The sequence below is a fragment of the Haliaeetus leucocephalus genome, unplaced genomic scaffold (genome assembly GCF_000737465.1).
Source record: "Haliaeetus leucocephalus isolate CR32 unplaced genomic scaffold, Haliaeetus_leucocephalus-4.0 Scaffold120, whole genome shotgun sequence".
Classification (NCBI taxonomy): Eukaryota; Metazoa; Chordata; class Aves; order Accipitriformes; family Accipitridae; genus Haliaeetus; species Haliaeetus leucocephalus.
This window is the reverse complement of record NW_010972556.1, coordinates 1178345-1195847: the sequence shown is the minus strand read 5'-3', so window position 1 is coordinate 1195847 and position 17503 is coordinate 1178345. Positions and strand designations below refer to the sequence as shown.

Here is a 17503-nt window from a genome sequence, read left to right as displayed (position 1 = left end):
CTGCATGATAACAGCTAAATGTTGCAACTTCTTTCAGCTGAGATGCATCTGTTTTGCTGCTTTGATGTGTTTTGGGGGCTGAAAGGCAAAGCAAGCAATTAAGTCTTTTCCAAGTTCAAAATTTTCTATCTGTGCAGTAGATAGAAATTTAAGACTATAAATTCAATTCTCTTTTAGGAATCCTCTTCTGACAGAGAAGATCTACTAACTAGTCTTACAGCTAAGATCCTCCCCCTGTGTACTTAGTCCACTAGGTTACTGCTGTCAAAGCGTGACAGATTTTATTGTAAATAAAGAATCGATGTGCCATATGCCACAGCCATACTTGGACTTTGTAGCCCATTTCTTGGAGTATGACTTTATAGCTGGATTACCCTAGAACAGCTTTCAGTACAAGCCCAGAGCAATGTTCAAATTCTGGATTCACTGAATTGCTCCTTAACCACATTCAAGAACTGATAACCATTTGGCCTGTTACTAGTTTAAGTGTAGTTTAAATCAGAGTAATTAGCTGACACATCTATCCATGGGAAAAAAAAATCAGCTCTGGTAAAAGTATTGAAGGTGTCTATTACAATGGAGATAAAAATAAATTTCGTGTTAAAATGAAGCTTTCATATAGTCTCTATTCTAAAACTGAAAGTTTGTTTAGGAAAAAAAAATAATCGATTTTTCTAAAGCCAAAGCGAGCAATTAATTTAATAGACTGCATTTTCAATTTTAATGCTTGAAACTATTATAAATTGCTGAGCTTACATAGAGCTCTAATTAATAATATGAAATTGCCTCTGTTCCATAGTTTTAGTTTGTCATAATGATGTACCTTTTAATAATCCTCAAATTTGCATCAAACCATGCAGAATAAATGCAGCTTTATGCTGGAGTCCTTCATTCTTTTTCAGTGGTGCTGTCTTTTGTTAGGTTTTTGGTTGTTTTTTTTTTCTGAAGTGTGCCCTTTATGAGATTTTTTTTCTCTTTTTTTTAATTCGCAGTGCATAATTTCTGCTTCTATGGTATTATTCCTTGCTCTTTTCATACCCCAGATAACCACACACACTGGGTGAATGGTGTGTAATTCGTATCAACTGTGACAATTTGTTATTTCTGTTTCTTAACACGGCTGAGGATATAACCCTGACAAGGGTTCTGTAAAAACAGGCATTCATCCAAGTGCTGATGATGACTCAATCAAGCTGTAATATCAGCAAGCAAGAGAAGAAGTCCTTAGGTCTGTGGCAGTTTTAGATTGTGTTGATTGGAAGGGCTGTAACTCATTTCATCCGCAGAATGACTCTGCTGTTGGTATTCAGAGGAATGAGGGTAAGTAGGCAAAGTGATTTCAGCTATGCATGATCAGCCAAACCAGTGTGAATGTTTTTACACAAGCACAGAAAGAAAATTTCATATTGTTGTCACTAATCTTGCCATGAGATAGCTTGTAAGGAATATCCCCACGGTGAAAAATAAAGGCCTTTCACCCAGAAAAATTCTGCAAGGGTGCGTATGTATGTATTTGGTAGTTGCATAAACAAGGTTCAGGACAGATCTGGAGAGCCTGGAGTTACATTCCCTTCCCAGCACTTGTTCTTACTTGGTGGTGGATGTATTGATGTGTATTCATCTGCATTGCACGCTCTTGTGTCCTTGCCTGTTTGTGATCTGATGCAATGGTGAAATATAACAACATACAGAAAAACTCCTCAGTTTAATCCTTCACTCAATGATTTTGTGGTTCTGTTCTGGAATAGCTGCACATGTGCTGCTTTGTCAAGCAGTGCTGAACTGGAGGAGGTTACAGGGGAAAAAACTCTCATATTTAGAGTACAGCAAGTTAATGGAGATAGCAAAAGCAGAAGTCCCTTCATAGGCGCAGTTTAATGGAGTGTAATGTCCTTCTCCTTTCTTCAGATCCTTTCAGGTTCAGGAGCTATCTAAACCTAAAGATCTCACTTCAAACAACAGCAAAACTCCTTATGGTTTACTCTGAGTGTTATCATTGTTACCTGACTAGAGTAGATGCAAACCACTCAGTATGCTGTGACTAAAGTATTTCTTTTCTCAGGGATTTTCTTAGCTTGTTTATGCTATGTTCACATCTCGCTGGAGAGATGTCATGTTTAAATTCACTTGTGATTGACCTTACTCCAACATCGCTGTAGAAAAGGGCCAAGAATTTTTTTTTTTATCCTTTTTATAACTCCTGGCTCCCTTTCTGTACTGAAGCAATTAGCCTGAGCTGACCTCTAGCCAAATGTTCCTGTGGTCAAGTTTCAGCTGGCTTGAGGACAGTCAGCTGCTGTAATTCTTTTTTCTGGTTTTAGCTCTCTTCATTCTTAAAAACTGCTGGAGTTGGGTAAGCTACAGCCTATTATTCCTTAGAATAGTGTATATTACAGACACTGAATTTTTTTTTCTGTTAAATAACAGGGACTTTATTAGTGGCATTTGTCTTTCATATGCATACAGGGGTAGGTGTTGGGACGTAGATATTACTAGATTGTAAAAGGTCAGTTTTGACAGAAGCTGTCTCTTGCTGGATTAACACTGCAGCCTCTGAACAATACTGTTCTTGTTGGCAGTGAGCTTGCAAGAGTGTCTTAGAGGAACGGCAGCGGGTGGTTACAAGACAGATTTGTGAGAACTTTCTGCAAGGCAGTAGTTGTCTAATGGTGGGGCAGATGGCAATTCAGAGGACTCTTCTCTCAGGAATTTTATTCTCTATCACCAAAAGCAGTATTGTGATGGGGCAGCTCCTGCTTTGCACCAGATTCTCTCCCACAAGACCGGAGCCATGGCAGTGTAGCTCTCCCTTGACCTCCGATACCTCTGGAAGTGGTAGTCGTACCTGCAGCCCAGCAGAGCTTTTGGTATACGTGCTGGATGCAGAGAGGTCACGTAGTCCCTGGTGCCTCACACCCTTTGCAGAGCTCCTTTTGCCTGGGAGAGACCTCGAGTATGACCCCTGTCCCAAGGGCTCTGGGTTTGAGCTCCAAGGAGGCTTGCACAACTTGCCCTTTCCAGAGGCTGTTGCACAAGGAGTGGAGCATGGCCCATCTGTGTTTTCAGATGAGAGCAGTTATCATTTTTAAGCTCAGTCCTGTCTGCATTGGACATGTTCATATTAACCTATTGGATTTTTCTCCCACATGCAGCTTGTCTGGACGGATAACTCAATGGAGGATCCCATGTGGATGGATTTAGGCAGAGCAGAGATGCTGTTGCTTTGCCTTGCTAAGATAGTGGCATTTGTGAGAATCCACAGAAGAAGAATCATTTGTTTCTATACCACATTTTACTCGCGGAAAGGCAAGGGATTAAGCAGCAATTTTGATCACCTTTGAGGTTTAGGAACACAAATTAATCCTGTGCCCTGTTTCAGAGAGCCAGATGTTTTAGTCAAGGTCTGTGGCTCAGCAGGGACTTTCCCAAGCATTATAGAGTTGCTCTTAAACAAGCAGTAGCTGCTGCTGGAGGGGAGGCTGTGTCCTCCCCTCTGCCTTGACTGCTCACTCCCATGCCTCTGCTGCCCCAGCTCTGTTCCCAGGGTGTGTCTTTGTGGAGTCCTGATAAACCCAGTAAGCAAACAGATTTGTTATGATAAATGCTTATGGATTAATTTAGCTGGAACAATTTCCTGACAGAGTGCGCTGCATGCAGGTATGTAAACAAGTCTGCCAGTGCAAGAAGACAAGCGGCACTGGAATGGGATTGTTTTCATCTGCAGCAGCAGGACCTTATTGAAGTTGAACGTGATTGTAGACCTCTGGGATGTATTCCAGGCTCCTGGGCTGGTGCTCTGACTGTCAAACCACTCTTCCTGGGAGGAAGCTGAGATGGCTGGTGGTCACAGTGCAGGGATGGAGGGGATAGCCATGCTGTGACAGCTGCACGTGGGCGCTCGTTCAGGTCCCACCACGGAGTTGTTTGGTGCTGTTATGAAAAACAAAACGGTGTCCGCAGATGTGCTCTGAATGATGGCCTCTGTTGATGACATTTGTTCTCACAGAACTCCTGTGAAGGTTTGGGCTTTCTTGTGGCTGTTAGGCAAGAAGTAGGAAAGCTTGAGAAAAGCGGTAGGAAGATCAGCAGAGACTGGTGGACACAGGAGAGCAGGGAATTGTGAATATAGAGGCAGCACAGGATGCCTGGGTATTGCAACAGGGAGAGGGCAGCAGGGCTGTAAATAAAGTGGCATTGTGCTCAGGCCTGTGAAAGAGAAAACAAAAATTTAGGGAGAGAGTGGAAGGGCTGAAGGGGAGGCAGAGGGGCTGTTCAACGGGGTAGAGATCATGTAAGAAGAGAGGAATTGGCAAATACAGAGGAGCATTTCTGTAGAAGATTTATTAATAAAAGACAATAAGAATCCTTTAAACAAGAGTACAGATGGAGCAAGGGAACAATTGAGCTAGCTGAAAACGTAGCTGATCTCAGATGAACCTTGTGCTGTGCCAGTGTAGCTCTTTTCTGAGAGTAGGAGGATTGTTGGCCTGTGATTTGCTTTATGAACTTTTTCCCAGCCCTGTGCACTCCAGCAGCTGCAGCCTTCGCTGCTCCTGGTCCTGCTCCCCAGGCTGCCTTACTCTCGCACTGCCCCAAATCCTCACTAAATGTGCTGCCAGCCTCACCGTACCCCTTGTTTCCTCCCTGTCCGCGTGAGAACGGGAGAGTCACCTTTGGAGAGACCCATATCTGCTTGGCCCGGGCAAAGTCCTGCCCGGCACCTGGCAGGTCCCCAGAGCTCCCCCAGCTCTTCTCTCTGTGCAGCTGACCTGTGCCCACTGGGACTGGCTGCGGGGTGCCTGCGTGGTGCAGCTGGGCATCCCTGCGGTGGTGTGGGTGCTGTGGGGAGCATCTCCTGGCTTGCTTTTGCAGGTCTGGGTTAGACTCTTGCTAGCCTAGAGCAGTTGGAATAAATGCCTCCTGTACAGAGCCTGAAACTTGAGAGTTATTGAGCAGTTGTGTTAATGAGGTTGTGAAAAAAAACCTTCTGATTTTCAAGTTTTGCACTAAACAGTGTGAATGAGAAATCTGGAGTTGGTAATAGTTTTGGGTTTTTTCTGTGGTGTGATTCAATCTGTTCTTGTAGGGTAAGAAAATTAAGGAGGGAATTGTCTTTTAAATTCAGTGTTACTATAGTTTTACATACTCGGTGTGCTTGTGTTTTACAGTTTCTGACTAAATTCAGACTTTGCTAACTGTACTGGGAGACTGACTAGTTTTTGATACACAGATTTGACAGCATTGGTTGTTAATCGGTAACACCCACTTAGAGATTGTTACTCATTAGTGGGCTTGCTTGTTTGGACACTTGTGATTTAATCTCCTATTAGATGAAGAAAGAAAATGTCTAATTTAAAACACTCCAGTGTAGAATCAAGGTTTGTCATACCAATTTACAGTCAAATGTGAAAGTGGAGCTATTTCTCTCTCTCTCTCCCCCCGCTGCCTGACTGAGCTGGGATGTCAGTGTATCTTGGCAGTTTTGTGCCACAGAACAAGAAACTGCTGCCTGACTGTTGTTGCAGCGTTCATGTTCATTTTGGTGTTGTACCTTTGGTTTTGAAGGTCTCCAGTAATCTCTGTGCTCCACTGGCACGATGCCATGGTTTAACCCCAGCTGGCAAGTCAGCACCATGCAGCTGCTCACTCGATCCCTCCCTGCTGCTAGTGGGATGGGTGAGAGAATTGGGGGAAAAAAAAGAAAGTAAAACTTGTGGGTTGAGGTAAGAACAGTTTAATAGGACAGACAGGAAAAAAATAATAATGATAATAACAATAATAAAATTACAATAATCATAATAAAAGGATTGGCATATACAAGTGATACACAGTGCAGTTGCTCACCACTCAGCAGCCAATGCCTAGCTAGTTCCTGAGCTGTGATCCCCGCCTGGGCCAACTGCCTCCAGTTTATATACTAGGCATGATGTTACATGGCATGAATACCCCTTTCACCAGTTTGGGTCAGCTGTCCTGGCTGTGTCCCCTCCCAGCTTCCTGTACCCCTCCAGCCTTCTTGCTGGCTGGGCACGAGAAGCTGAAAAATCCTTGACTTATTACAAACACTACTTAGCAACAACTGAAAACACCAGTGTGTTACCAACATTCTTCTCATACATGAACCCAAAACATAGCACTGTACCAGCTACAAGGAAGACATTTAACTCTATCCCAGCTGAAACCAGGACACATGGTTGTAAATGGTCAGGTAGTAATCCATGGTATGTATATATTCCCCCTACTACATATGGAGACCTCATGAGCTTTTTGGGGCATGGTACAATTCTGTGCAGAAGGCTGCACTGCCTGCAAGTCCAGCATATCCCAGCTTCTGCCTTTCCCTGTTGTTATCAGATGCTGGTGATAACAGCAGGAGGAAAGTAGTGTCCCTCAAACAGGATTGTGTGATGGCGTTGTAGGCTATGTGTGTGTGGTACAGCTGAATTGGAGAGAAGGAGGAGTGTGCTTTCTGGGGAGGTTGTAAAGGCTTGTGGGGTTATGCTTGGGTTGTAAAAATTTGTAAGCTTGGAGGTTGTAAAGTCTTCTGTGCACGCGCTTGGGTCCATCAGAAGGTGCCTTCTCAGAAATTATGCAGTTGGAAGTTTCCAGTGTGAGACAGCCTCCATTGCAGCCCCGAAGAGCAGCACAGCAGCTGGGGTTACTCTCATTCTTGCAGCCCCACAGCTACTGATGGCCTCTCCACTCCTGGTGTGCTGCCTGCTGCGGGCCGTGGCCATAGGTTCTAAGACAGTGTTTCTTTGCCATTTCGCTTTGTGGTGTGGGAGGTGGCTTGTTAAATGTCATCACTGCTCTCAGCTTTACTGCATGTAGTCCTAGACCCAGGAAGGTTATACGTGGCATGCAAAGACGAATGCAGCTTCAGAGGAGCATGAGCTGGAAAGAGGATCATCATATCTTTGCTCCCTAAAAGAGATACCGTTCTTTTCCTACTTTCACATTTAACCTAGGCTTGTCATTGGGATCCATCCCCCAAAGGCTGCTGTGGGGGGAGTGTGGCTGCTCCCTAGAAGCACTCTATAGATTGACAGTACTTGATTTTTTCCTTCTCTGTATTAAATGAACAAGAAACCCATAAGCTAGTTCTCCTGTAAAAATAGTATTTACTCTCTATCCTAGACTGCGAGATGATGTATGACTTTGTGAGGCAATAAACTGTAAACTAAATACACTTCTGGTTTAAATCCAATAAGAAATTCAATAAAACTAGGTAATCATTTAAATGTCTTGTCATATTAGTTACTAATATTAGTTTATAAAGAAACTGTCTTATTTTCTTTTGTTATTACAGAATCAGAGGTATGGATCTTCGGAATCTTCTGTTTACTTTGGCACTGGTCTGTGCAAATGACTCATTTTCTGCAAGTGATGGTAAGTTTTATGATACCTCTCTGCGCCTTTGTGTGTGTACATATATATATAGCTTTATATAAAGAGTATTTTTATTTTATATGTGTCAGGTCTATGCAAGTTCCTTGACTGCATTAAGCTGGGTACATAATGTGAAAAGTGAAAAATACATCAGTTAATCTTGTAAAGATAGTGGATGAGGTTGAGACAATGTGTTGCAGCATTTCATAGTCAGCATTAGATGTACGATGTGTAAACAGGCTGGATCAATGTTGGTGTTAGATATCTGGATTTTCTTTGCTCAGGTACTGAAGTTATGAAAAAATTGTATGGGGTTAATTTTTTTTTATAGAAACTGGTGGGTTTTTTCCTTAACAAGTCTTTTTAGTATATTCATATGTTAAGCATAGAACTATTTGGAAGTACAGAGGAAGCATTTTAAGACTGTACACTTTGGGTCTGAGGCCAATATGAACAAGTTTCATAAGAAATACACTTAGAAATTCTTGAGTAGAAGTTATAAAAGGGATTTGAAAAGAACATGTACCCTCAACCAGCCAGCTGGCTGTGGGTAGCCAGCAGAAGCCTTTTTAGCAAGAAGCTCTGAATGCATATCCTGTGGTGTTCATGATTCAACAGATCTGCCCAGGATTCACAACCACTGAATGTACCTCTGGCTTTCCACAGTTGTTCTTCTTCCCATCCTTATTCACCTCAATTCTTCCATCTTCTGAATTAAATGCCAGGCTGGAAAGTACTTGGTCCAGCTGAGCTTTCTCTGATGCTTTTTGTTGTTGCAACCAGCAATGATTTAAAACCATTTCAGTATTGCCCGGAGGCCTGTCCTGACTCTGGTGGGTCCTCTGGGACTAGTCTTTTACTCATTTAGAACAAAAAATTCCCATTAACTCCAGTGGGACTTCTACATTGTGTCAGACTGATCTGCTTATGCTGTTTATGATCTGCTCCTGTAAACAAATGCAACTTAACCTGGTCTGCTCTGTCTTGTTCTGGCCTTTGGAGAGAGCAGTAACAATTTTCCATAATTACTGATTTTATGCAAACTTGTCGCCACTTCTCCCAGAGCTACAGAGCAGCTACAGAAGGGTGACTCCTTAAGCACGTGCCCCTCCTGACCTCCTAGCCAAAATCAGTGTTAGCAGAGAAAGTCAAAGAGGGCAGTTTGACGAGTAATATTGGAAAAAGTCAGGTGGAAACAGCTTCCACAACAAACTGTAAATAAACTGATACAGTTTTAATGAAAATTTCTGATATCTCTCAATTTCTTTTTTTTTTTCTTTAGCTCCATACTTCAGTGTTACTGAATGCAAATTAAATACCTCTAAAGTCACAAGCCATGTTTCATTAGCCTTTCTAGTGTTAGTTATAGAATATGGTACTAAACCAAAGGGCTATGGCATAGTTATCTGTAGTAATAACTGTCCTACACTTTAAAGGTATACTCTTCCTCTTTCATCCTGATACAGTTCTGTATTTTCTTCAAGTTGCATATTTAAAATTTCTAGAGACCCATATTTGCAGAAGCAATGGAGAGATATAAGGACTATTACTTTTTTGTTAATGGAGACATTAAGCTGAAATAAGATACAATTAGAACTCAAATGATCAGTTTTCAGAGAATTCTTCCATAAAGTTCTTTTTTTTTTTTTTTTTTTTTTTTTTTTTTAAAAAAGGGTTTTGGATAGGGAAAACACAAGTTTCTGTTTATTTACTTCTATGTGTGTGGCTCAGATGCTTGTCTTCTGTGTTACCTACCTATAAGGTAGATCTATAAGATTCTCTTCTCCCTTGCTACTTAAGGCTTCTTCTTTAACATTTACCAAATTTGGTTTGAGTTCCTAGTGTATCTGACCATTGAAGGCAATGAATGAATGAAGTTTTCACTTTTGTTCCTTCCTTTCATTTCCTGCTTCCAGTGATCCTTTCATTCTGCAACCTACATGTCCCGTGGGAAATGAGTGTGCCTAGTTAAGAAGTGTGTAAGGAAGTGTGGGGCAGTGAAGTGTTTATTTTCATATTAGAATTGGGCTGAAACAATGTAAGGCCTTTATTTAATGTATTTTGACTCCTTCTCTGTCTTCTGATTTGGTTAAAAGAAGAGGAGTTTTCTGACAGGAATTTGCAAAATAAAGCTATATACTCATTTTTCCCCCTTTGTGTACCAATCTCTTTAGTTAGACCTATGAATTGAAATAAAATTTGCAAATTCCTCCTTGGTTCTGCTGAAATGTGGAAAGTCAGTATTTCACAGTGAAATACGATACGTGTACCAGCTTCTATTCATTGCCTCGTACAGAATGGTTAGTAGAACAAAAATGAATGTGTCCTGACTTGATCCTTCCCCCCTCAGTGTCTGCATTCTACAGTACATTCATTCAATAGACAAAAATAATCCCTGCCCAGATGCAGTCTACGGGACCAATTGATTTTTCTTTTGACATTTAAGAGCATATGAAGATTTTTTGATCCGTGGCAGATGAGGTGTACTCCAGATGTCCTAACTTTAGTAAAAAGCTGTTATGAGTAAAACTTAACCACAACATCACCTTTGTGTGACTTTGTCTGTACTGATGAAATAGTAACTTCCATGAGTTTACCTTCAGAATCAAAAAATGAAGAACATTTTAATTGTGTTCCTGTGCTTAAATCCAAGACACAATACTAAATATATATGTCCTGATTTGCTGCATTATTAAAGAATTGTGTATGAAGGGAACAGAGCTGTGTTGTCCCAAGAATAAATTTCTAACCACTAAACTGCTTCTGATGCTGGATTGTATTTATTCTGAGTAGAGAAAATGCTCAAGCTGAGACAGTCAGACAAGAAAGTGTAAGTTGAACAGGAATATGTGAGATAACAGCATGAGAGAACATCCATTTGCCATTCTTGCATGATTTAGGACAGAGTATTAGATGAGATCTGTTTATTAGCTGTTTTGTTCTTCACCCCCCCCACCACCATGTGAATGTGCTTGTACCTGCAAAAGTTCTCATGAACATCCAACCCCACTCAGGGGATGAATCCTGACAATCTTACAGAGCTCTGCCCAGCACAGTCTTGCTGAGGCATTCCTATAAACTTACTTAGATGTGCTCCATACCTGTACCATATCTTACACATTGCCCGAGGGACTGAATCCATAGCGTCACAGTTCCCTAAAAAAATCCACTTCAGTAATTGTATTTCTCCTGGCAGCACATTAAAAAATTACACATACTTGCTAATCTTGCATGAAAGCACGTTACTGAGACAGCGTAAGATTGACTTGTACATGGAAGGCTTTTATGTCTTGAAAGTAAGTCAAGCTTACGTTCAGCCTTACAAGAGCCTGTGCATTGAGCTGGCTCCGTGCCGTGGGGCCAGCTCCACCCTTGGCACAGGGTGAAATCCCAGATGTGTTTCCTCCTGCAGGGAGAGAGGGTGCGAGGCCAGCAGCTGGCCAGGCAACTGCACAGCATTTGAGACCAGATACTGGACATTTAGTCACCTATTTGCTGTCTCCAGGCTGGTGCCAAGTTCCGCTGGAGGCTTTCCATTGATCTAGCTTGGTTTTGCGCTCTCCTTTTGCAAAGAGCTTGGCTTGCTGGCACCTTAAACTGAGGCTGTGGCTAGTGCAAAGTAACAGGGTTCACACCATCTCTGAGATTGCCATGCTAAATGTGACCAAGCGTGCCTACTGCACCAGGTCTTCAAGTATAATTCAGAGCTGAGCAGGTCTGGGATGTGCAGCCTCCTACCAGGGGACACTAACCCACACACTGTCTGTATCCTCGAGGCGCCTGCAGTACGACGGTAAGGGCAGAACAGAGGCAGTGGTAGAGAGAAAGTGTAAAGGCCACAATAACAGTAGTGTAATTTCTTATAGGTGTGTAATTACCACAGGTAAATGGGGTTTGCGCCCTCGGGATTGAAAGATGTAAGGCCCATTTTCACAGTTAATGAAGACATTTTTGTTAAGTCAACAGAACTTACACTTCTAAGAGTTAGGTTGCTTTAAAGATGGGGAATTGTGTGATTTTGAAATTTTACTTTAATTTAGTTAATTAGGTACATGAACAAGAAAGAGTACTGCTTCATGAGTAGATCACCTACATCTGTGCAAAATTAATTGTCATTCAAGAAAAAATATAAGAGCTTATATTCATGTACACGTACGCAATTTGTGTTTGAGATAACTACATTAATGTAACTGTGGTGTTTCAAATACATATCCAGCATACACCTAGGTATTTTAGTTTACTATACCTGCTGACATCAGAAGTGGTTGAGAGGAATTGCTCCAGACACAGATTGCAAAATGTTTAGGAAGCAGAATAAATTTAGTCTGCTTAGTCCTTCTCTACAACTGATGACTGTAGGTCACATAAGGACATGGAGGAATAAACTGGGAATTAGTCCCAGTTAATAAAACAATACATAAGCTCAAGCAGTTCCAAAACTAATTTCTTCCCAGTGAAAAGAAGTGGGAAATGTCTTTTATCATTTTATGTACTAGATCTAAGTTTGTTCCAGACTATTACAGCTATGCTAATTCATCCTCTGAAGCAGGTTTAGAGAGGCATTCATATTTAATGATAGCACAATAAAAATATTTTTGAGTGAACTGGTTTTGTACAATGATAATTTTAAGTGCTACAAGCCTGAATTTATTGTTCATTTTATCTAATCTGATTTTAGAAATGTATTTATGTTTTTCCATCACAACTTTTTTTAATTATTGTATGAAGCTGTTATGCTCAAATGCTCTATTTTCTGCACTTTTATATAAGAAGTAAGATTAATTATTTTCCCTTCTGAGATATATCGAATCTAATTTTTACTTCCATCAGAATGTCCTTTTGTTATGCTGGTGTCTGGTCACTTACTGTACTTGGATGCTTTGTGTGCATTACACACCCGGATTAAACCATCTAAGTATAGGTATGCACTGGATGTGCAAGCTCCCAATTCTAGAGCTGGAGATTGCATCTATAACCCATGCAGAGGGCTTTAGTGTCATTAAAGACACCCCTGGGCACCTAAAACATCTGCATGGGACTCACGGTGATGACACAGGACCTGCAGGACATCTGCATCATTCTGGAACAGCCAGAAGCTTAAAGAGCTCTATAAAAAGCTTAAGGCCAGGCATCTCATATGTAACTGAACATCTGTTTTCAGGCAATTAAATCAACTCAATCAGCTGTTCTTCGTTCGAGGGACTGTACTGACTAGCTCTCCATTGACTTTTGGGAGCTTGGACACCTAAGGATGAGATTCATCCCTGTATGAATTATATGGATATCCTCTAGGTACTGAGAAAATCTGCATGAGACTTGCAGATAGGACATCTGTGCCTTTTGAAGCAGAGGCTGAGAGGCAGACAGAATATCCTAGGCAGTCTGAGATAGCTACAGATGTTTAGGCAACTGGATTTTGCTCAACCTTGCATAAAGAGAGCAAAATGTAGGTGTCTTCATTCTGAACTGACCCTCACCCTTATAGCTGCCTTGTTTGGATATGCGTAATTCTGCGTGCTTTCTTCTGGGTAGTGTCATAGCTGCTCGCCACATGCTGTAGGTCTTCTGCTACAGCCAAGGTAAGGGGTTTTCCTCACTGAATTGACAGGATAGCAGTTGGGTTCTTGCTGTCACCATGAAGTTAAGTAGCAGACAGGTGTTGCCTAAAAGCATGGATTTGACTTTTGGGACACATGGAGGAATTCTTAGTCTATGCAGGAAGGTGCCTTTGAATTGCAGCATATTTTCTGCTGAGAAAGGGAAATTTGTCCATCTGTTCATGGAGTCAGGAGGTACCAGGGACTTTGTTGCTTGGCTTGAAATACTCAGAAAAAAGATCTATAGCTGTGTGGGGTCTTGGCTGAAAACACGTTTCATGATTTAGGCAAACTCAAATTTTATAGATTGTAGTCAGTGTAGTGACAAGCCATTTCTCACACATGAAGGGTATTCTTTTATTTTTAACGACTTTTTTGATGATCAGGAAGACTAGACATATTTGTGTGTATAACAATCCTAATCTTATTAGGAAGTGACAAAAGATAATGAGAAAGAGCAGAATCTTCCTTAGCTTAAGGTGCAAACTCTCTTGCCTCCTCTTGGTAAATACTAATGCCGTAATATAGCTGGTAGTCATTTGTTCATTGTGGTGATTTTCTCTTCTTAATTTTTCTAATTGGTGTGTCTTTGCTACAGCCTTTCTCTGTGTTACCTACTTTCTCAATTACATGCAGCTGTCTAAGGACGGAACACAAGCCAAAGCAGAGCTGGCAGTAAAATCTGAAAAGTTTAAAACTGTGATCAGCTCAGTGCATCCTGATTTATGTGGACAGGGGCAGAACTTGTCAAGAATGCGGATTTAAAACTTCTACCTGCAGACAAAGCCTTTAGAATAGTTGCCTTATTTCCAGAAGTTTAAGTGTTTCTGAGCAAGAAATATGTTCTGTTATTAGAAGAAATTGCTATAGAGCTGTTCCAGGAGTCAGCATCAGAAAGCTTGGCACAGGGAAGCGTAAGTTATACCACTCTGATCTGGCTAAGCCATTTCTGCTGGAGGGAAGATTCATTTTGGCAGACAGCAAAGTAGTTTCTTCATCATCATCACTTTCCATTGCAATTAGGCATGGCTTTGATAGCTAGCAGAAAAATCCAAGGGAAGGCCTTGAGTCTGTGCACTTCTGAGTTACTTTTACCACTCTTGCTTCCTAGCCAGGAGTATATATTTCAGATAAGCCATTTGTCTGGGCCAGTGTGACAGTGTCTATGCTCTCACATGGAGAAGAAAGGATTTCACCTTGTGTCTTCTGTGTTGGGAGTATACATGGTATTTTAACAGGAAGGGATTGGGGATTTCTAAGAGTGGAAGACACATGCTGGAAATGAATTGTAGACAGGCCTGTATTTTGTAAGAAAACACAGAAAACAAAAACATAGTAATGAAATTTTCAGGTGCAGTAGCCTTAAATTATGCCCCTAAAAATCCATATTTAGACTTGTAACTGAGTAGATCAAATGGTTCAAATGCTAACCTGGGTTGCCAGAGACTTGACTCCCTTGTCCTTTCCTCCAAACCACATCTGTGACTCCAGCATTTACTGAACACTTTCAAGACTTTGGATATCGTCACCCACAAGCCTGCCAAAAACACTTCATGAACAATCAGCTTCAGTCAGACACCCTGCAAAATAACGTACGTGCCATGGTTATCCCATCCAGTTATCTCTGTTATCTTTAACATTCCTGCTATTGTGTACATTTCCTTCATTGCTCTTTAGTTGCCATCACATTTTCTTCTCGTTCGAACACAAACTTGCCAATTTGCTATGCTCTTGATTGCTGGGGTTTGAGGTCATTTGCAAGAATTAGCCACACCTCTGTAGTTAGTGCCAGGTGTAGTCAGAAGGAGAAGTCAGTCTTTCTGCCTCTTAGCTGCAAAGGTTGTAGTCCCAGCGTTCGTCTTCGCTCTCCCTAGCAGACCTATAGACTGCAGCCGAGCCACTGATACACGCACTGGTCCTCCTGTGAACCAGAATTGTTCCTCCTTTACCAGGGCTGAGCTGCACCCAAAACTGCGGGGTGATGGTGGCCACTTGTGGCTTGCTTTTGGAGGAGAAGCAGTGAGGCCAGTTTGAAACATGGGAGCTTTTGCCCACACATGCAATTAAGTCCATGTGTTTAAAGAGGAAGATCAGATGATGAAGATGATGCAAAAACATGCACAGCAGTTTGTGTGAAGCTAACAAGTGAGAAAATTCCTAGTTACAGTTGTTACTTTAACTCCTATTTTGTTATTTTAAATGTAGTTTTATAATTCATGTGAATTATTTGAACAGTTTGTACTGCACTAGCCAAATGAACTCAGTTAATAAACCAGCTGTGCATCAGGGGAAGTAAAACTAGCTCACGCAAACAAACACTAATCCATATTATAAAAGCATATATGCATGAGGTATAATGAAGCATTCCATGCCGTGGAGCACGCACAGAGCAAATTGCTTTCAATACCACCCATCTGTAACAGGAAAAAGAAAAAGAAACCCTTGTTACTGAACGTTCATAGCATACAAAAGTGACCATGGGAAGGGGTAACATTCTTTTCATTAATTTAAACACCGATGCAGTTGTTGTGCAGTAACTTGCACTGCCCGATTTAAAATACAAGAGATTTTTAGAACCAAGAGGCTGTCTGCAATGTTGCACCTTTTCTTTCCATGCTGTGCTCTTCAAAAGTGACAGCCAGTATCAGACTGGGAGCAGAATAAAAGTGTGACTGGGAATTGGAAAGCTGTCATGGAACAGACCTGATGCCTACCAGTATAAATGAGGGAGCACTGTGTACACCTCAGCAATATTTTGGCACACCTGAGTGTTGTCTTCAGCTCTTACAAGGGATCAGAAAAGAAAGAGAAACATTTTAGAGTAGGAGTTCACAGGATGCCATTTTTTAATCACAGAGAGCAATTCTGAAAGCTTTGTGCTCAGAAGAACCAGATGATTCTCAGGGTTGCAGCACAGTTGGGTACTTCGGGAACTGGAGCCACCATCTGGAGGATGGCTGGGTCCAGCCTTGCAGAATTCCTGGTCAGCTGGGCTCCAGAGAGCCTCCCAGTTGCTTGTTTCCAACCTTGGCTGCTCCCCCTGTCTTCCTTGTTACACTCCAGCAGAGTACCGCTACCCAGGTGATTATCTAATTCTGAGGATGATGGAAAAGGGAATGGGAATGAGATAGTGCTGGGGAGCTTGGCAACTGTGTGGCCCTCCACAACAAGGCTCTGGCAAGGTTCCCTTTGGGGAATAAAATACCCGCCCTAGGCGATTTTCCTTCTCTGCTACTGGGGAGGTGCTCCGAATAAACTGTGGAAGAAGAATAGCCTAGGAATGCTGCTGCAGGTGAGAGGCAGAGCTACAGACAGAGTAAGGACTCTCTAGCTGCTGAATCTGGAGGAATTCCTGGTACTTAACAAGGCAGAGATTTCTCTACTTTGCTTTCTCTTTCCACCTGTTGGAGAAGCATGCTGTAAAATTAAGTAGTAACAGCAATGGTTAGTTTTCTGCAAAACTTCTGGAAAACTGTCCCCCTGCTAGGGATTTTGAATTCTTCTTGAATAATGCAGTGAAGACTTTCTTTTCCCTGAAGTACAGGATATTTTTTTTTTACAGATAATTAAAAATCTTTTACAAAGTAGGTAAATCCATGCTAAGGGGTGTAGTATAGCAGTAAGGTAGGCTGAAAGAGTTAGTATATTACCTAAAGAGCCATGCATAATGTCCATTTAGGCCCATGTTTCATTGTCATTAAGTTGGTCAAGGAGATTTTCCTGTGAGTTTCAAAGACCGCAACAGGAAACTGTTAAGAATTGTGTAGCTGGGAATTTATCACTTGTATCAGCCTTGGCACCAACGAAATGGGATGTAGCAAACCTGACACCAGTTTTTAAAAAGGACTCAAGGAAATTGCACATCAGAAAGTTTGTCCTCTTGGCAAGCCAAGTTGGAAGAAATTGGAAAAGTCATATATTGGTAAATGCATCGATAAATATGATATATTTGGGAGTGTGCGTAAGTCATATTTCTTTCAGAAGACACTTAGTGTCTGTCACCTGTAGCTACTGACTCAAAAAGAGATTTCGCCACGCACACAGAAAATGGTTGTTCAGTCCCTACAATGTGGATTTTCAGAGAGCCTTTGATACAACACCTTAGCAAAGGTTCCTTAACAAATTCCAGGGGATAAAATGCAAGGATTTCCATGGATTAAAAATTAATCAGAAGGAGAAACAAAGGAACAAGTGATCAACTCCCACAGCAGAAAGACCCAAGGATATTTCCCTTCTACAGGCTGTACAAGCAGAAATTAAGTCGACAAGATCTCTTCTGCTTGGAAAGCTCCGTGACAGGATGGAACAGAAACCAGTGCAGTCCTGCATGGTGCCAAGGAAGTGAAGGAGAAGGATGTGAGTGGGCAGGAGCCCTCCGGGGGCTGCTGAAGCCCCACATCCGTGCATGCAAACGCTCAGCACTGTACTGCTGGAGTGATGGAGTGTGGTCTGGCTGAGGAAACATGAAAGATCCACCCAGACCGAGAAGTGTGTCTTTTGTGGGCTATCCCTAACTG

At 41.7% G+C, this 17503-nt stretch overlaps 1 protein-coding gene across 1 annotated transcript in view; it reads left to right on the top strand.

Annotated features, from left to right (window-relative positions):
• The window catches only part of GHR (growth hormone receptor), a 112054-nt gene that overhangs the window by 37228 nt on the left and 57323 nt on the right, over positions 1–17503 (top strand). Inside the window, exon 4 of the mRNA XM_010585792.1 lies at positions 7310–7389. Coding sequence (XP_010584094.1) covers positions 7320–7389 — 70 coding nt within the window. The 5' untranslated portion in view covers positions 7310–7319. The remainder of the gene's footprint in view (positions 1–7309; positions 7390–17503) is intronic.